Consider the following 21,543-nt stretch of genomic DNA (forward strand, 5'->3'; position numbering starts at 1 on the left):
GAGTGGCGTTAAGGTAATGTTCACACTTGCAAAGCCCTCACAGTGGAACATAAAGTACAAAATAATATGAAGATCATTACTGCTGCAACAAGGAATTTGTAAATCTCCAGACAGCTTATAACAATACCAGGCCTCTCTCCACCCCTCAAGCACTCCTGACACAAAGCAGGGTGACTGAGTGACTTTCAGCTACAGCAACTGTCAAAACAGTATTATCTGTACAAGACTCTTGATATCGGTATTTTTGTAAGATGTTGTAATTCCGGCACCTCTTCTTTTAAGGCATTCTGAGTTGTGGAAGTGCTAATGTCCAGTAAGATAACAATAAAGCTGATTGAGTTTTTTGTGCTCACAGCTCTTCTTTTTGTTAACAACTTTCTCTTTTCCTCTCTATCTTATCTATCCAGAAGGAAAAGAAGTCTGCATTACCTTTCAATATCAGTCAGTCTTGAAGAGTCCCTGAATCCTTTAGCAAAGGGGTTGCTGTCAATCTTCAGTTTTGTTATCTGAAAGCCAAAAAGACATAATGATGTCATTTCCATTTCTAATTTACCACTAATTGATCTCGTTACAGCAAAAATATTACCAGGGAAGAATTGTGTTTTATTTATCACAAAGAGCTGTAGTTCTGTTTTCAACACTAGACAGTAAAATATCATTGCTTCAGAATAGCTAATTTTCTTTACAGAGAATTTTGTTGACTTTGAAAATACTTAGTTTGGATTTCTATCATATATTCCTGTACTGAATGATTAACTGTATCTTAAATAGTGAGACAAAACAAATGTAAGTATACATATACCATACTGGATCTGGTCCTCAATAATATGGGAAAGTGCTGCACACCCTCTCCTTTAATGTCTTTCCTGGTAAGGTCAGACTACAAAATGGTTTCCTTTGAAGTAAAAATAAAACTGGAGCCCCCAGCTAAACCTGGAATATTCAGAAAGCATTCTAAGGCTAACCTCCTGCTATTAAGTGAGTACCTGGCAAAATTTGAGGCCCTATAAACCCTGAAAACACTGCTGCCTGTGCAGACCTGTTCACAGAAACCCTGTACAAGCATATTAATATCTGCATAGAGGCAGCTGTACCCACAAGGAAAAAGTACAGAACAAGCTCAAAAAACAAGCCACCCTGGTGGAATCGCAAAATGAATAGGCTGCAAAACAGAAGGAAGAAAATCATGGCAAAAATTAGAAGTTGCAGCACCCAGCAGGATAAAAGCACTAATCAAACTAAAACAACTCAGAGGACAAATAAAGTCTACCAAAGACAAATTTGAGGTAAGTTTTGCCTCCCAGGTCAAGGACAACCACAAGGCATTCTTAGGCTATGTTTGCAGCCTTAAAGGCAATACACAGTTGTGTGCAGAGCTCATTGTAAATGGAGCCACCTATAATGAGCCAGAAGATATAGCAAACCTTTTGGCTGATAAATTCAGCTCCAACTTTACCCTCTCTCCCTGTCAACCTTCCCTCAGGAAATACCATCAAATATAACTCCCCCTACTTTCACTAGCGAACAGGTCCTTAATGCTCTCTTTAAGACCAAGAACACTGCATCAATGGGCCCAGACAATATCCCAGGTTACCTTCTAAATAGCATGCAACATGACCTATCAGAGCGTATGGAATTACTATTTAACTGTAGCCTCCAAACAGGTTTCGTGCCTTATGAATGGAGAACACCAACAGTCATCCCTCTTCACAAAGATGGGCCATCTACAGGCCTTGGAAACTACAGACCCATAAGTCTCACTAGTCTTTTATGTTAAGCCATGGAATGAATTATCATGGAAATGATCAATAGAGATATAGTAAACCTCCAGACACACTGGACCCAACCCAGTTTGGCTTTGTCAAGGGCAGATCGTGCCTACTCAACCTGGTGGACTTCTTTGAGAAGGTAACCAAAGGAATAGATGAGGGAAAAATGGTTCATACTGCCTACCTTGACCTGTCAAAGGCATTTGAAACAAAACCCCACTCAGGCATTGTTGACAAACTCAGGAGGTTAGGTACAAACTCGTATGTCACCAGGTGGATAGCCGACAGGCTCACAGACAGGACCCAGGAAGTTAGAATTGGGAGTCTACCTCTACAAAGTGGCCAGAAACAGGTAGAGTCTCTCAGAGATCAGTCCTTGGACAGCTCCTTTTTGGCATGTACTTCTCTGAAGTCAAGGCCAATGTCAGTGGTCCCTGGCTAAGTAAATTTGCAGATGATTGCAAATTAGGAGCTGTCAATAAATTCCACACTGACACAAATGTTCTCCAGGAAGGGCTGACACAGACAAACAACTGGTGTCAGAGCCATGGACTAAATCTAAATGCCAAAATATGCATAATAGTATCCTTTGGGAAGTCATCCATCCCTGGTAACTATCATATTGACAACACACCCCTTAGAGTTGATCCAGTAGTCAAGGACTTGGGGACACACATAGATAGTAATCTAGCCTTTGATCATCACGTGTCTACAGTAGTGAGAAAAGCATTCTGTGTTGAGAAACATATAAACAAAGGTATGGTATCAAAGTCCAGGGAAGTCATTGTTCCACTCTATTCGGTCTTCATCAAACCTGTCAGTGAGCACATTGCTCCCTTTGGTATGTACCTAACCAGGCATGTCCAACAATTGGAAAGTCCACTGAGGTTCCTCACTAAAAGAATACAGGGCATAAATAAAATGTCCTATGCAGACTGCCTCAAGGACATATCCCTGTATTATGTCCCCTATAGGCTTTTGAAGGGAAATCTATGCCTGGCATACAGGGCATTTTCAGACCCCACTCTGATGGACCTCCTGCATATCCACAAAACAAACAGCACCAGAATTACCCATTCTAAAGACTTAAACATTGCCTGTGATAAAAATAAGATCTGCTGGAGAGACAGGTATGTATCCCAGAGACTAATCCATCTATGGAACATGCTGTCCACCCATGTGAAGCAGTGTTCCTCCATAACCCAATTCAAGTGCAACTTGGAAAATTGGATGGGGAACAGGAAAGTCATCTTTGGTTTGGCACCTATGCCTCTAATGGACACAGGCAGTCTGTAAATGGTTCATCTTTGAGGTCTCTGCTTTTAAATGTTTCATCTCCCAAACCCCTGCTTACACTTACCAAATGTAACAGAACTTGTCAGACATTTGGGATGCATGGCTAGGCTTAAAAAGACCCTTGTGGTTTTTAGCCTAATAAACACCTTTGAACCTATATACAGACAGGGAGAGAGTGAGAGAGATACACAGAGACACACACACACACACACACACACACACACACACACACACACACACACACACACACACACACACACACACACACATGCGTGCACAGTCTGCTTAGATAACTATGGTACATAAACTGCTTCTGTTTTTTGTTTTATTAAACTTTTACAGTTTTAAAAAGAATTTTGTTGTGTTTTTGTGCCTTAGGTTGGATTTTTTTACGTAACTAGAAACGTTACTCATTTAAAACATGATTTCATTATAACCAGGTAAGACTATTGGATACAGTTCCTATTATAAGGGAAGGTTTAAGACAGTACAGGAGATAACAGAGGGCTTCTTCACTGTCATACACCATGTCCATTTACCTTGAAGGAATCAGCATCATGTCTAGGATAGCTACTGGGCTTGCTTAGTCACATTTTCATAATGCCCATCTGAGTACAAAGTCCCAAGACATTTTAATGAACTCACTCTTACTGTATCAGGCCAGCAGGTCAAATTTTTGATCACTGTAGTTATAAAGGTTACTGATACTGTTCTTATACCTGCCTTCTCTTTCGGGAAGAGCTACTGTAGCCACAAGACTGACCTGACATTTTGCATTGTGCATTAACAAGCAAGTAATATTGCATTTTTTGTGTATCATGCAGTGTTTTTTTCATATTTTTCATGTTATTGTATTCGGAATTACATTGTACAAGTATTAACATGCAAGCCAATGCAGTAATATGAAATTACACATCCCAGGTAAATTCTAATGCATGAAATATTGCTAATAGTCTTTAACTAATGGAAACAGTGACAGTTAAATACATTACAATTTTGGTGCTTTTTTTCCCTTTGTGCCTACCATCTATCAGCATTCCTTCCTACAAGGTCTTTTTGTTCATTCTCTAGCCTTATCTCTTACTGACTCCTGCACAGGGATTTATGTCTAGCATTCCTTACTGTTTAGGATAGAACTGGAAGCAAAGCTCTCTCCACCCAAGATTGTGCGAGACAGTCAAGAGGAGAAAGTTAACACCTGCACTACACCTCAAGCAACACACAGTCCTAAACCCACACCACCAACACCCACACATAGCAACATTAAATCTACATATGCTTAGGCCATTAACTGTAACCTGCCCAAGCAACAAAGACCTCTGAAGCTGAAACGCAAACACCAATCACAAACAAAGTGTCACATAGCTCACAACACCAGTGTGCCATCCAGCAACAGCCCCTAAGGCAAGACAACGTACCTAACACTTTAGTCATAGATGACTCTATAGTCAGGCACACTGATGTCCCACTCACCAGGCTGAACAAGGAGAAAATTACAGTCAGCTGTTGGGTTCCAGGATCTGCCACATAATGCATGCACTCAAGTCATTCCACAACAAGTACAAATATGACTCTGTCATTGTCCATGTTGGAGTGAATGACTTGAGATGTACCTCCCTGGACTACATGAAAAGAGACATGGAAGAGCTCTTGGATCATGTGGCCCAGGCAGGTATGAACCTAGCCCTGAGTAGCATCCTGCCTTTGCCCAGAATGATACCACAATATAAGGGCAAAATGATTGACTTCAACAACTGGCTAAGCTTCTGGTGTCATTCAAAGGGGATCCAGTATCTATCTGCCTGGGACGACATGACTGACAGACCACGATGCTTTGCCAGAGATGGTCTGCACCTGTTGCCCCTGGGATTCAGGTTACTGGCTAAGGCTCTTGCCAACCCTATAATGCCTTTTTTAGGCAAAGTTCAAAGGATGAAACCACCACCGTAACAGGTACAAGCATGCAAATTCTGAAGGTAATGCTACTCAATGCTAGAAGTCTAAACCTCAAAATTCACTCTCTCGAGGAACTCCTAAAAATGGAGAACATCAATATCTGTGCAGTAACTGAGACCTGGTTCAAGACTCCAGAGAGCACCCCTGCAATACCAGGCTACAACTTTTACCACACTTTTCGGCCACCAAACCAGGACCAAAACACTAAAGGTGGAGGAGTGTCCATATTCACCAAGGATATTCACACCACCAGGCTAGTTGCCCAACACAACGCGTCTGAAATTCTCCAGATCCAACTAACACTAGGTAAGACTGCAATCCAAATTGTAGCTTACTACAGATCCCCCACCATGTCCCAAGATTCTCACTACACCTTTTTAAACATACTGGAAAATATTAAGATGCAACCAAACACCCTAATACTGGGTGATTTCAACTACCCTGCCATTAACTGGGAAAACTACTCATGTACCAACACCTTTGCCTAACGGTTCTTGGAATTCATAAATTCCAATGCCCTGGATCAACTAATCCATAATCCCACCAAGGGCTCCAATATCCTAGACCTGGTCATTACCAGCATGGGAAATTGATGCTCCACACCTATGGTCACCCCCTCGTTGGTCAGGTCTGACCATAAGCTAATCACCCTTAACATCCACATCCCACCCCCACCCCCCAGTAAGGAAACCTCCATAAAAAACTTCTCCAAAGCCAACCTCATGCTACTCAAGTCAGAAGTGACAAACTTCATGACACCCATGCAGATGGGAACTGAACGTTTGACTGCTGAATCCTACACTAAGGCACTGTATGAGCACATCCACTCATGTATAAATCGTGCCATCCCAAATAGAACCAAGATGCTCTCCTCCAAAAATAAGGAAGCTAATCTGGTGGTCCCCTGCCATAAACAAACTTTACAACAAAAGGAAGAAACTGTTGCAGAAAAGAAGAAAATTCCAGGATGCAAAAAAACTCCCTTACCAGCCTCAGTAAGAAGCTGAGATCCCTCATAAAATCCTCCAAAGCTAGTTACGAAAATAAAATTGCCAAAGATTCCAAAGATAACCACAAGGTATTCTATAACTATGTCAAGAATCTAAATGGCAATGCACAGATCTACTCTGACCTACAACAGGATGGCATTAAATATACTGATCCCAAGGATACTGTCAATATCCTGGCAGATGAATTCAGTGCCAACTTCACTCCCCTCTCACCCCCTAAACTGCCCATCTCAGTACTGGAAGATTTCCAAATTCTGGTAATAATGGCCACACATGTACAAACTGCACTCTCCCAAGCTAAGAATACAGCATCCATGGGACCAGATGACATCCTGGGTTGTGTACTACATGAACTACAAAATGAACTGGCACCTCACCTAAGTGTCATGTTTAATCATAGCCTCACCTCAGACTTTGTGCCCACTGAGTGGCTCACATCTACAGTTATCCCATTCCACAAGGGGGGATCCACCTTGGATCACAGGAACTACTGCCCCATCAGTCTGACTAGCCTGATCTGCAAGGCCATGGAATGTATTATCATGGAACTTATAAACAAAGACATTGGCAACCTTCAAACACTGGACCCCCCCCCAGTTTGGGTTTGTGAAGGGCTGATCTTGTCTCCTGAACCTGACTGACTTCTTTGAATCAGTCTCCAGAGCTGTGGACGAGGGTAAGGCGGTCCACGCAGCCTATCTGGACCTCGCCAAGGCCTTTGACACCACCCCCCACTCTGGAATCATAGATAGATTTGCTAAGCTGGGCATTAATCCCTACGTCACTCGATGGGTTGCCAAATGGCTTACTGACAGAACCCACATTGTAAAAGTAGCCGACTCCAAATCCAGCTCCAGACAAGTGACAAGTGGACTACCTCAGGGTTCAGTCCTGGGACCGCTCTTGTTTGGCGTCTACTTCTCTGAAGTACAGGCCAAAACTAAGGGACTCTGGCTAACAAAGTTTGCAGATGACTGCAAACTGGGAGCCATTATTGAATCCCCAAATGATGTGGATACTCTACAAAAGGGCTTTACAGAAACAGATGCTTGGTGCCAGAGCCATGGGCTTGAGCTCAATGCCAAGAAATGTATAGTTATCCCCTTTGGGAAAAACATGTACCCATGAATTACCTCACAGGTGGCAGTACACTAAACACCAAAAGTGTGATAAGAGACTTAGGGACACAGGTGGACAGTGGTCTCACCTTCGATAACCACATCACCACAACAATCAGGAAATCATTCTATGTGGCACACCTCATCACTAAGGGCTTTTCATCCAGAAAAAAGGAGGTCATTGTCCCACTGTACTTATCCATCATTAGACCCATTATAGGATACAATGCCCAGTTTGGTATGTACCTCTCAAGACATCTGCAACAACTGGAAAGGCCGCAGAAATACCTCACAAAAAGAATCACAGGCCTAAAGCAGATGCTCTACACTGACAACCTTAAAAAACTCCAGCTATACTCTGTCGCATATCGTCTACTCAGAGGGGATCTCTGCTTAACATACAAGGCCATGTCAAACCCAGAGCTGTTGGACATGCTACACTTAAAGAAATCCCAATCCCTCAGAGTGACATGTGATGTGTGCCAATAAATTATCCCAGTTCTGACTTGTTGTACCCAACCCCCCCCCAGATGCGAGGCTGGTTATCATATCTCTCAACTTCTTAGTACAAGAATAAGGGGAAAAGTCTAAAATAATTGGGGGGTGGAGGGGAACAAAGAATCAAAAATAGGAACAGAGTTTAGTAAAATGCATTTATAAATGTATAAAATTAAATAACAGGCTTTGGATTAAAATGTAATTTCAGAAAGATATGAAGTCTGAAACTTAAATGTCTACATTATTTAGTGATTGCAGTCCTCAGTGATTTGCCAGAAAACTACACATTGTACAAGGCAAGACCACCAATAAGAAGACAAATCCTTGCATTCTGCAAAATTTTGAAGAGTTCAGAGGTATAGTTAACATTTTATAGGTTCATGGGTAAAGTCTAGGCTATCACACTGCAAACTATTATAAGCCAGGCCTAGCCAATAACCAGCGGTGTCTGTGAGATTAAGACCTTAACAATTATGCCAGCCCCCTCCACCTTTATGTATCTTACATGAATCTGGTTCATGGACTAAGACTGCTCTAAAACTCTGAGAAGCCATAAATTCTGTAACACCAGAGTCTGAGAGACAGCAGGACATTTGATAAGAGAGAGTTGTTATTCAAGCAGCCATAGTGATTGTTTATCCTCCAAACAGCACCTTCCCTTCGGCAACAGCTATTTCAAAGGGGGCAATTGTCCCCATGGTCAGATGATCTAGGTATGACCACACTAGATCATGACCATCTGAGTTTAAGGGTGGGCCCTAACTGTCCCCATGGTGGAAAAGTACTCACTGTACCCTCCCCTGCCATGTGTTATGTCATCTTTGCTACACTACTTTTGAGATTTTATGTTATCCATTAAACCTCCTCCCGTGGTACTTAGTGATTGTATTACTCCCACAGTGCCGATATGATGGCTTGTGCATGCTTTTGTCCATGAGCCAAACTACAGCTACTATGCCCTTCATGCTACAAGCTAGGAAACTTGCCACTGATATATGATAGTTACATAGTGGGTCAGGCTGCCTTCCCTATTGGACCCATTTGAAGCCAGGGAACCCTTCTGGTAATAGCAGACATCTTATAAAGATGCTAGAGTGGGCTGGTGTTTGAAAACAGTGTACACTCACAGCATGGATGGAATGGGACAAAGGCAGAGTAAATGTACAAGTTCCCCACAGTGCAGTGTCTCTGCATTCCATAGTCCCCACAGTGCAGTGTCTCTGCATTCCATTAGCTAATCTCTGGCTCTTAGAGTAGAATAAATGAATTATTAATGGTCAAAGGAAAATACAGCTCCCTGAGATCAATGGGAACGAGGAACTCAAAGATGCATCTTCTTAATACAGTTTGTTTTCGAGAGCCAAACGTGTATGTTATTCAGCAAAACTCAGTATCCCATCCTTTTCTTTACCTGAAAACTATTTGAAATTTGGTCCTGCTGCTTAGTTCATGCCATTACCCTGAAACAAGTTAGTGCCTTTAGCAGGAAGCTAACACATTTTGGTCTTCGCTGACAGGCACTCTATGTGATCACATAACTTCATGGAAATTGAAATCTCATTTTGACCAAACCAGTCAACTGCTGAGAAGTTTGTGACAGGAAAGACAAGCCTTTTGTGTCTTCTGATTACTAGGTTATCAGTAATACTCTTTGGTACCACAAACTACAGTCAGAACTTCACTTTTGCCATTCATGCTGAGGTGATGTAAGCTGTGCTACTAACTAACTCAATTAAGAAAGAGACTTCTACAGTTGAGCTGATTCTTTAGCTAGGACCTGATTAATTTGGAGATCCCTAGGACCTTATCATGGCAATTTCATTTTTGACTCCATCTTCTGTTTGCCCTTGGTGAACGAAGGTTAACAAGTACTGTTATGAATGTTTGGTTGCTGTAGGCTACACCCTGCACATGGTACAATTAGCTGACTGCCTGTATGTGGTATGACTAGCTGTCTGCTTGCCCGTGATATGATTGGCTGACTGCTTGCACATGGTACAATTAGATGACTGCCTGTACATGGTATAATTGGCTGACTGCTTAAATGCATTTGTGAAAAACTGATGACTGTTACATGGCCTTGTACTCCCTTGTGGTGAGCTGCTGTAGGCTTCACTACCAAGTGCCTCAATCATAGGTTCATAGGTAGGTACTAGGCTATCGGCCCAAGGACCTAGGTAAGCTTAGCCAACAAGATTCCCTGGCTTACACCACCCAAGAAAGTTATTTTCCTGTGCCATTGTCGAGCAGAGACACAGAAGTGATCCCCGGGGTGTATTTCCTATTTCCCATCCACTCATCAAGATTTTTCTTGAAGAGTGCTAATGAAGAACTTTGCTTGACATAGATGGGTAGCCTGTTCCAGAGTATGGGAAATCTCTGGGACAGGAAGCTATCCCTCCAGCATGTCCTGTTTATTGTGGTGACAAGGTTTAGGTCCCTAGAGCGTGTAGCTCAGAGGGACTGGGATTTCTTTAGGTGTAGCATGTCCAACAGCTCTGGGTTTGACATAGCTTTATACGTTAGGCAGAGATCACCTCGGAGTAGGCGATATGTTACGGAGTAAAGCTGGAGTTTTTTGAGATGGTCAGTGTAGGGCATTTGTTTGAGGCCAGTAATCCTCTTTGTGAGGTACTTCTGTGGCCTTTCCACCTGCTGCAGATGTCTTGTGAGGTACATTCCAAAAGGGGTGCTGTATTCTATAATGGGTCTAATGAGTGTCGAGTAGAGGGGAACAATGACCTCTTTTTTCCTGGATGAGAACCCTTTTATAATGAGATGTGCCACGTAGGAGGACTTCCTAACTACTGTGGCGATGTGACTATCAAAGGAGAGACTACTGTCCACCTGGGTCCCAAGGTCTCTTATCACACATTCGCTGTTAAGTAGATTGCTGCCTATGTGGTAGTTCATGGCTACAGAGTTTTTACCAAAGTGGGTGACACTGCACTTTTTGGCATTGAGCTTGAGGCCATGGCTCTGACAGCAGGCATCTCTCTCAGCGAGGCCCTTCTGCAGGATGTCCACATCATTTGGGGACTTGACTCTGGCTCCTAGTTTGCAGTCATCTGCGAACTTCATTAGCCAGAGGCCTTCTGTGTTCGCCTGTACTTCAGAGAAGTAGATACCAAACAGGAGAGGTCCCAGAACTGAACCCTGTGGTACTCCACTTGTAACTGGTGTGAGGTCAGATTTGGAGTCTGCAACTTTTACAGTGTGGGTTCTGTCAGTGAGCCAGTTGGTAACCCATCTTGTGATGTAGGGATTTATACCTAGTTTAGTGAATTTAGCTATAATTCCAGAATGGGGAATGGTGTCGAAAGCCTTGGCGAGGTCAAGATAGGCTGTGTGAACCACGTTACCCTCATCTACGGCTTTGGTGACTGCCTCAAAGAAGTTGATCAGGTTCAGTAGGCATGATCTGTTTTTCACAAACCCGAACTGGGTGGGATCCAGAGTTTGGAGGTTACCAATGTCTTTGTTTATGAGTTCCATGATGACATGTTCCATGGCCTTGCAGACCAGGCTTGTCAGGCTAATAGGGCAACAGTTCCCGGGATCAGTGGTGGCTCCCCCTTTGTGGAGTGGGATAACTGTTGCTGTGTGCCATTCAGTGGGCAGAAAGCCTGATGCAAGGCTATTATTGAACATGGTGCTTAGGTGGGGAGCCAGTTCGTTCTGAAGTTCATGTAAAATGCATGCTGGGATGGTGTCCGGTCCCATGGATGCTGTGTTTTTGGCTTTAGAGAGTGCAGCTTTTACCTGCATAATTGTGATTACAGGGACTCTGCATTCTTCCTGTATAGATATGGGCCCTTTAGGGGGTGGGGGTGGTGGTGGGGTGGGGTAAAGTTAGCACTGAACCTATCTGCTAGGTTGTTGGCAATATCAGTTGGTTCAGTACTTTTCGTGCCGTTGTGCTGTAACTCAGAGCAGATCTGGGTGTTGCCATCGAGATTCTTGACATAGCTATAGAATGCTTTTTGGTTGTCCTTAGAATTAGTGACAATTTTGTTTTCGTATATATCAAGATCTATAGTCTTCTGTAATCGAACCTGTTTTTAGCTGGGACATGAATGTGTGCATTATGTGCAATGCCATACAAGGCAGTGCTATACTGAAGCTAGTCAATGCCTTCCTTATTCTTACATTTTAAGGAATCGAACTCAGCCTAACTCAAATAAATTCTTCCTCGATTTTCATGCAGCAGCAAGGTAAGGGCAGTCTTCTGAAATACTGTTTTCTTACCTAAAAGTGTTACTGATTATCTAGCTGTAATACATAGTGTATTATTTATCTACCTAGTCCAAGCTTCTCATAACCATGTTACATATTGCATTACCTTTCTGTATTACTTATCGTCATCTCTATATATATTTATTTATTTACTTATACATTTATTTATACTTTTTTGACTGGTTTAGTTCCACTAGGCCATTGGCCTCTTTTCATGGAGACCCAAGTTGGTATTCACACTGACTATGGGATATCTAGCCAGGGCACTGGGAAACTTCCCCTATTCTTTTATAAAATGGGTTTTACATGTATGTAGGAAGATAAAAATTGTGTTGTATAAAGTATGATGTAAAGTGACAATATAATGACTGTGTAAATAATGAAGGGAAGTTGGAAAAGTGTTTATATAATTAACTGCTACACAATTTGATAAGTGCCACAGGATCTTTTACATCCACCTGAGCTACCACCAACTCGGGCAGATGGGGTGTCAGTTTAACATCTCATATAGGATCATAGGAAGTTACTAGGCTATTGGCCCTGAGGCCCTTAGAAGCCTAGCCATGAATTTAGCCTATGTTCCAACAAGTCAGCACCCTATGCTACTGTCCAGCAGGGACATAGGTGGAATCCCAGGGGTGTATTTTCTGTTCCCCATCCAGTTATCCAGGTTGCACTTAAAAAGGTTTTATGAGGTACTCTGCTTTACGTGGAGAGGGAGTCTATTCCACAAAAGGGGGGCACAAATCTCTCCTGCAAAATTTGTGGGGACATCATTCTCCCCAAAAGGGATGATGATGCATTTTTGGCATTCAGTCTGAGGCCATCTTTCTGGCACCAGTCATTTGTTTGGGTGAGACCCTCTTGGAGGATGTCCACATCACTAGGAAAATTGATGACAGCACCAAGCTTGCAGTCATCTGCAAACTTGGTTAGCCATAGCTGACTAGATTTGGCCTGCACCTCTGAGAAGTATATCCCAAACAGTAGAGGCCTCAAGACTGATCCCTGGGGTACACCACTTGTTATGGGTTTACTACTTGAGGTGGCTTCCCTTATTTTGACTAGGTGGGTTCTATCAGTGAGCCAGTTTGCTACCCATTTGATAACATATGGATTAATGCCTAGTTGAGAGTTTATCTATTATACCCGAGTAGGGAATAGTATTGAAGGTCTTGGCCAGGTGAAGGTAGGTGGCATGCACTGTCTTCCCCAAGTCCATGGCTTTGGTGACTGTCTCAAAGAAGTCAACCAAATTTAACAGGCATGACCTCCCCTTGACAAAACCAAACTGTGTGGGATCAAGTGTCTGGAGGTTGCCAATGTCCTTGTTAATAAGGTCCATGATAATCCACTCCATGGCCTTGCAGATCAGGCTAGTTAGGCTGATGGGTCTATAATTTCCTGGATCAGTGGATGCTCCACCATTGTGCAAAGGGATGAAAGTAGCTGTCCTCCACTCAGCTGAGATGAAGCCGGTACTCAGGCTTTAGTTGAATAGGGTGCCTAATAGTGCTGCAAACTCCTGCCTGAGTTCATGTAGGATGCAACCTGGGATGTTATTGGGTCCCATGGAGGGTATATTTTTTGCCTTTGAGAGGGCAGTGATGACTTGCTCCCTAGAGATAAAGGGAGGGGGGCAGGTATTGGGGATGTCCTGCTTTACTAATGGGAGGGACAGAGGAGTGAAGTTTTCACTGAACCTGTCTGTCAGCAGGTTGGCTATATCTACAGGGTTTGCATATGTAGTGTCCTTGACCACCAGTTCTGAGCAGATCAGGGTGCTTCCCTTGAGACTGCGGACATATGTGAAGAAAGCCTTATGGATTGTCTTTACTAGATGTGGCCAGTTTGGACTCGAAGTTTGCTTTAGAGGATTTCACTAGTGCTCTTATTTACTTGTTCAGGCTAAGGAGAGATTGTTTCCAATTAGACACCGGCTCCTTCTTGGTCCTGGACAGCAAATTTTTCCTTTTATTATAGAGTTTATTTATTGCAGATATCCACCAGACAGGTTTACTCTTCCTTGAGGAGGAGGATTTTGTCCTGTCTGGTATTCCTGATTCCATGCAGCTATATAAATGCTCATATAATACTTTAGTGTAATTTTGGACATATGTGCCAGTTTCTGTGGAGGGGGAGGGTGCTGTGAAGCTGTTTATACCTTCCCTCAGGAGGTTGTATTCAGCTTTGGAGAAGTTTTTTTGTTTAACCCTAGCTGGGGGGGAGGGGGGGATTGGGGGAGATGGTGACTTCGAAAGAGACTGCTTTGTGGTTGGATCTTACCAGGGATGATGACACTGTAGAGATGCTGCAGTGGTTACTCATGTTGGTTAATACCAAGTCCAAGATACTTATACTTTCTCCTCTTGTGGGGGTGTCAACCAACTGGTCCAATGCATTTGCATTGACGAAATCAAGGAATCTCTGGGCATTTGTGTTTTGGCATGAGTATTTCTTCCGATCTGTGGTTGGATAGTTAAAGTCATCCAGGATCAGGGTAAAGGGTTGAATCTTGATAGATTTGAAGAGGTCCAGATAGGTGGAGTGGGCATCTTGAGCCAGAGTCAGAGGCCTATTGCTAGCTATGATTTGAATAGGGGTCTTGTCAGTTGTTAACTGCACCTGGAGTATTTCCTTTGCATCATACTGTTTGACCAGTCTAGAGGTGTGCTGCCTTTTATATATATAGCAACTCCACATCCTTTAGTTTTGCTGCCCACGGCTTGGGGTCTGAATGAATGATAGGATGAGTAACCTGGTATGGCTGGGGTGCTCTCCGCAGATTTGAACCAGGTTTCTGTGACTGCACAAATGTCAGCATCTTCCAGGGTTAAGAATGCTTACAATGAGTGCAGTTTCATTTTTAGGCTAACTGATTCTAGCTGGTCTTACTGGTTCTAATTCTAATTAGTCCATTAACTTTTTCTCTTTTACTATACCTTTACTGCACTTTGTCAAGTCTTTCCTTATTGATCCTATATACATACGTATATCTATCTAGCTATATTATATATATATATATATATATATATATATATATATATATATATATATATATGGTTGCAGCTCTCATTTTTGTACAAACAATTTTGAATATTCTCAGTATAATATAAGTACACATGTTTTGTGAAGATGTTCATCCGCAGTATCACCTATCATAAGACCGTGATCAGTATGACTTTCTGGGTCAACAAACAGTAAATAAATAAATACAGTTTGACAGGAAAGGTAATTAAGGAGGTTGCAGGATTGTCTGAATGTTAAGAATCTCAGTAATTATACTGAAGAATTCCTCAGCATTTGGAGTTAAGACAAATAAATTGAAACTGTGTCTGTGGTTCTGCCTGGGAAAACTATACGACTTTGAATATTCTGAGTCTGTATACACGTGATTATTTTATACTGTTATTGTGTATTTCATGTACTAAAAGAAGGAAAATTATATTAGCAGCTGGAAATAACTTTTAATCAACATTAACAATAGAATAGGCTCTGTAAAAATTGCCCAAACTGGCTTGTTTCCAGGTCTGACATATCTATGCCTCTTTCCATAAGACAGGAGCTCCATTCACTACAATTGCAGCAAGCACAGTTTTTGTTGTCAGCAGTAACAAAAAAAAAAAAAAAAAAAAAAAACAGGCCTGGAAATACTTACACAATCTAGTGTAGGAAACATCAGGTGTTGAAACTGTACCTGAAGGAATCTTTTAAATTAAAGAATAGTTTCTCACTAGGAATTAGTAGCAAGTAGTTCCTACTGTTGAAGTGGGGATCAGAACTTTATTTTATTTATTTATTTATTTTACAGTTTCTTTGCCAGGTAGTCCATTGGGCCGAGAAGAGCCTGTTTTCAATGGAGTCCCGGGGAGAAAAGCTCCATAAGAAATTATACAATTTTGAAAAATCAATAGCAAATGAGTAATACAGTAGTAAAATTGAGACATTTGTTAGACATAAGACATTATACAGATGTAAGACCTTATATAATTTAGAAAAATCCATAGCAAAATAGCAATACAGTATTGAGATACATTTACAGAAAAATTTAAAAGAAAACTTGAAAGTTAGAAGATTGTTAGTACATATTTACAATGTATTTGTTTGTACAGCGGGAATATAGAGGTGAAGGAGGTTTGCAAAGGTATCATAAGAGAATTATATCAGGGGTACGGGGGAAGAGGGTTGGGAGCTGAGGTAAGAAGAGAGAGAATAGTATGAAGAAGTGGTGTATGTGGAATGTAGAGAGGAGGGAAGTAAGGATGGTAAGAAGTGAGGAAGGTTAGTGAGAAGACAGAGGGAGGAAGAGTGGGAAACCGGGTATAATGCTAAGGGAGTTATGTGGGGTGAGAAAAAGAGAATTCCCAGAGGGATGTGAGATGGGAATGGAGCAGGGTTTTGAAGTTAGAGTGGTTGTGGGTGGTGCCAATGAGAGGTTGCAGGGAGTTCCAAAGCCGTGCTAGAGAGAAGGATAGTAATTGTTTGCCTGGTGGACGAGCAGGTTTGTGAAGTTCAATCAGATTCTGGTTATTGGATCTGAGGAGTCTATCTGGTAGATGCATTTTGAGAGAAGCAAGAGAGGGACAGAGAGATGGACGGAAGATAAGTTTGTGAGCTTGAGTGCGTAACACTGATTGCCTAGCCAATTAATTCTTTATTATGTGTCCACAACAGTGCATTAGTGTAGACGTCTGCCATATGCTCTGTATCGTGCTATTGATCAACATGTATAGTGAGACTTCCTATGTGTAGTTCTGCATAAGCAGTGCTTACCCCACCCCATATAATGTGTAGTATGTCTCATAGTTAGGGTCCTGTTGCCTCTCTCTAATATTGTATAGGTAATGCTACTGACCCTGATCACTCGACTGCTCATTGTCCAGGGGTATCCCCTCTCATATCTCCCTTTATTCCGTTCTTGTTGTTCAGTTTCACTCTTCTCTTAGATAAACTGGTTTGTTTTTTATCCCAGAACACAATTTTTTAATCCCCCCATTTGCACAGCATTACTGAAGTTACAAAGAATTTCAATGCTTGGTGTTTTTGTGGCATATCAGAACAATTCATAAATCTGTTGCTTATGCAGCTAATTACCACTCACTTTAAATGCTGCTGAGTTGCCATAATTTTATTTAATTTATTTGTTACTCGATCCTTCTCAGATCCTTTTCAGTCCTGACCTGGGCCACAACGACAAGGGTAACTGCAATATACAGAGATACATTATACAGCCAGTCAAACAATGTGCTTTTGGGAGATGGGAGGAAACTGGAGCACACAGACAAAATCCACAGAGAAAATGCAGAACACACAAAGCCCACATCAGACACATTTGCCATTTTCTTTGTTTTAGTCCATATTACTTTTATTCTTCTCTCTCTCTTGTTTTAAATTATTAACTTTTTCTCCATTTGGTATCAAATGTTTATTGTGTTATTCAATTACTGATTGTTGATGTATCAAACTCAAATCATGGAGTTTTCCTTCTAGGATTTCTCTGTAAAGATTACTCATATGATGTTTGTGTTACTCAGGACCCCACTGAAAAAGGGGTCTACATGGCTCAGACAATACCAGCAAACAAATGTAAATAAGTAAATATCTCATAGCACAGAAGTCTTGTACATGCCTCATGTCACTGTGAATGATGCAGGAGTAGTGAAGATTAAATATTCATGATTTGAACATTGCTGCCAGTATTATTAATAGTCCAAATTTGGCAAAAATAACTTATTCAAAGTTGGACTGTGACTCATTCTAGGAATATTTTTATCTTTAGGTCCATCTTAAATAGTATTACTCTAAAGGTCTTAGTTCATACTCTCAATGTCCTTTTTAAGACAGCTTGTGTTTTGTTTACTTGCTTTTTTGTTCACAGTTTTAATAACTATATAATCAAACAGATAAAACACATGCAAATAAAACATAACGTATAAGAAAAGGATGGAAACAGGACCACAATGGTTACAAGCCCAACATTAGGGAAGTAAATGAGGTGATTGGTAGAAAAGAGGGGAAATTCAAATACCCTTGTTCTGCTTTGGCCATACAAAATTGTAACCTCTAACATTTACATTATCAACAAAAGTTATCAAGAATCTTATTTAATAATCCTATGAGCACAACTATGAAATTAGGAAGAAAAATGAAACCTATGCCCTATCAAAACATGTGGAAGAGAACCCAGGACATGACGTTAAATGTATTATTCTAGAAAAAGTTATACCTAATGTGAGGGGTGGTACATGGTCTCTAAATATAGAGAGGTGTAAGCTGTACTGGCAATTGCATTTAAATGCTAACAAATGGCCAGGTTTGAATGACCAAATATCGCTGGTATGTATTTTAAGGTTGAAAGCATTGGAGAAATAAGGTTTATTATTATCCATAAATTTAAATTTGCACTTGCAAGATATTTATAGCTTTTTAAACTTTTATGTTGTTTGCATTTTATGTTCTTTATATATTTGCTACTGTTGCTTTAAAAAAGGCAGCTTCTTCTGTTTGAGGGCTCAGCAGTCATATGACCTGCTTTTAGATCACCTAAGCTTATAAATTAGTTTGTTTCATATGTGTTTTTTTATCTGAAGAAGTTTCTACTCAAAGAAATGAAGGCGCTAATCAATTACATGTATATTCTGTCAAGCAGAGCTGTGCTTCTCTGCTTTTTCAGTTCCTGTGTGCTAGTCAGAAGCAGGGCAGTCTGCAGCGGGTAATTAGAAAGACAGAAGATATTGATATCAAAGTAAAGGATTTGCCAAACCAAAAGCAGAAGAAATGCACTGGCATGAAGCTTCCCTTTGTAGAGGAAAAAAATAGATAAGAAAAAACATTGATACCTGTTTTTTAGATGAAGAGGTTGTATTTTCAACTCATGGCAGTGTACTACTGAAAGTGTTTTTGACTTTGCATGCCTTGTGCAGGGGAAGAAACAAGAGAACAAAAAATAATCAATACCTGTTGTAGATGAAGAGGTTATGCTTTCCACTTCACGTCAGTGTACTGATGAAAGTGTTCTTAACTTGGCAGATTTGCAGGTAAGCAATGAGAATTTTAAGAAAGCAAAGTGAGAAGATGACACATCAAGCAGGGCCAAAGAAAATATAGCCACAGTAGATGGAGAAATAGATTAGCTGGTTGGGCCCATCTCATACCTATATTGTGAGTTAAAGAATGACTTGCTCTATACAGTGAAAAAAATATAAAGAATTATTACACCAATTGCTGGTGTCAAAATCTTTTAGAACGTGTGATGAAATAGACACATAGCCATATCTCTAGGGGCTGTTAAAGATGGACAAAACCAGAGATGGAATTTTAGCTAGATTTAATTACCAGGGTGTAGTAAAATACATTGAAACTGTGCAGCTTGTCCAAAATATCAAAAGACTGCACCGAATTCTCACTGTAGAAGTCCTGTGATGCCTACACCTATTACTGAAATGCCATTCAAGCAGACAACAATTGAGCTTACAGGTCCAGACTACCAATACATTCTAGTGACTACTGTCTATGCCTCTAAGTTTCTTAAAGCAGTACCCTTGCAAAACGCCAATGCTGAGACAATTGCCGAAGAGCTAGTATTGCTTTTCTTTATGCTAGACATCTCAAAAGAAATACTTATGGATCAGGGATGCCTATTTATATCTAGGTTGATGCATTTGCTAGTGTTTTAAAGTTAAACAGTAAAGAACTTGTACACCACTCAAACTGATGTGTTAGTGGAGTATGTTAACAAAACCCTGATGTCTGTGTTAAAGAAGGCCACACAGCACAGGGATCAGTTACCCGCTAACCTCCTTTTTGCTCTGAGAGAAGTGCCCCAAGATCCAATAAAGTTTACCCATTTGAGTTACTATATGGGAAACATCCAAACACCTGCTAGCCATAAAAAGAAAAATTAGGGGGAAGAGTGAAAAAAATTAAAAGTCTGATAGCCCACTTTACAAACTTATAAGGCAGCATAAAATCATTATACCAGGAACATATGTAAAAGGCATAGGAGATGCAATGCCAGCCTCAGATAGTTTAAAATAGGACATAAACTGTTAACATTAGTTTCCTTTCCAGAAAATAAATTCTGTTCAAGATGGCAAGGAACCTTTAAAATGGTAGAAAAAAAAATAAAGTGAACTACAAAACAAATGGGAAGGAGAAAACCTCAGCAGATCTATAACATAAATATATTAAAATCATGGAGGAATGCTGAAGCTTCTATAGTCAGCCTGGCAGGTGCCAAAAATTTGGTATCGTGGAAATTGTCTCCTGCTGTTCAAATTAACAAACCCTTTGAAAGAAGAAGTAAAAGAGATTTTTCTGACAAAAGATTTTTTTCTTCAGCTGGCTCGTAAAAGAAATGTCATGTAGCCTCATATTGAGATGCAATATGAGAGAAAGTAAAACTTGCTTGTTAACAACAAAAAAAAATCATCTGCTTCATAGTAGCATAACAAAGTTCTGTGAACTGTGGATGAAAAAAAAATGGCTGCCATCTTTTTTTACACCAGCTAAATGCTGCTTTGCTGTTTTGTAAGAGTAAAATAAAAAAAAAAACAAATACATTAAAAATAGTAAATGTAACTGCAGCAGCAATTACAAGGATGTACCATTGTACTTTTCTCTATGTGTCTTAAAAAGCTATGTAGAGTGAGGTGGTAAAAATAAAGATAAACTAATGCATTTGTGTGTGTGTGTGTGTGTGTGTGTGTGTGTGTGTGTGTGTGTGTGTGTGTGTGTGTGTGTGTGTGTGTGTGTGTGTGTGTGTGTGTGTGCAGTGGCATATCTACAGTGGCGCAAGAGGAGCAACTGCCTTGGGTGCAAATTGCTGGGGTGCAATCAGCTGAGCCTGATCTTACTTCAATGCAATACCAGCTTTTAAAACTGTACCGCTCTGTGTGTGGTCTAAACTGTAGCAACTGCTTGTTATGCTACAGTTTAAAAGTAAAAATAAATATTTATTTAACTAAATCTGAGTGCTGTAGTGCTCCATGTAGACAGGGTATAAACTGTAGCAACTGTTTGCTACATTTGTAGCAAGCAGTTTGCTACAATTTTAAAAAGTTTTTTTTTTAAAGTAAAACATGAACACTGTAGCACTGTGAGCAAGCAGGGTATAGACTATAACAACTGTTTGCTACATTTGTAGCAAGCAGTTTGCTACAATTTTAAAAGTTTTTTTTTAAACTAAAACATGAACACTGTAGCACTGTGAGCAAGCAGAGTATAGACTATAACAACTGTTTGCTACATTTGTACAGTTTGAGAGAAGACATTATTATTATTTTTTCAATAAACTAAGTTGAAGGAGTGTTGGGGGCAGGACACAGAAACTGGTCTTGAATGGCTGGGGCAGGAGTGGGGGTGGTATGTTGTGCTTCTGGCCACCTGATTGCTGTGCCAGTAGAAGGAATGTATTTTTTTCTCTTTATTTGAAGAACTGAGGATGCTGCTTCATAGTACCAGCCCAAGGTACAGGTTGAACCAGCTGTGCTTCTGCGTGTTAGAATGATTGAGCAATAGAGAAGGAGAGAGATGGTGCATCCTTCTTAACTACTTTGCTCAAGAATTCTGAGAAAGACCTAAACTCAGGGACAGTTTTAAATACAGAGCAAAAGACTTTCTATGTCTGGTTTATTGACGGACTATAATCCTGAGCGATTT

General features: G+C 40.8%; 1 protein-coding gene across 1 annotated transcript in view; it reads right to left on the minus strand.

The window, feature by feature from the left end:
• The window catches only part of TBX20 (T-box transcription factor 20), a 219,173-nt gene that overhangs the window by 46,938 nt on the left and 150,692 nt on the right, over window positions 1–21,543 (minus strand). The window contains exon 6 of the mRNA XM_044065093.1: window positions 430–506. Coding sequence (XP_043921028.1) covers window positions 430–506 — 77 coding nt within the window. The remainder of the gene's footprint in view (window positions 1–429; window positions 507–21,543) is intronic.

This window comes from Protopterus annectens, chromosome 3.part0, assembly GCF_019279795.1.
Source record: "Protopterus annectens isolate FY-2018-M chromosome 3.part0, PAN1.0, whole genome shotgun sequence".
Classification (NCBI taxonomy): domain Eukaryota; kingdom Metazoa; phylum Chordata; order Ceratodontiformes; family Protopteridae; genus Protopterus; species Protopterus annectens.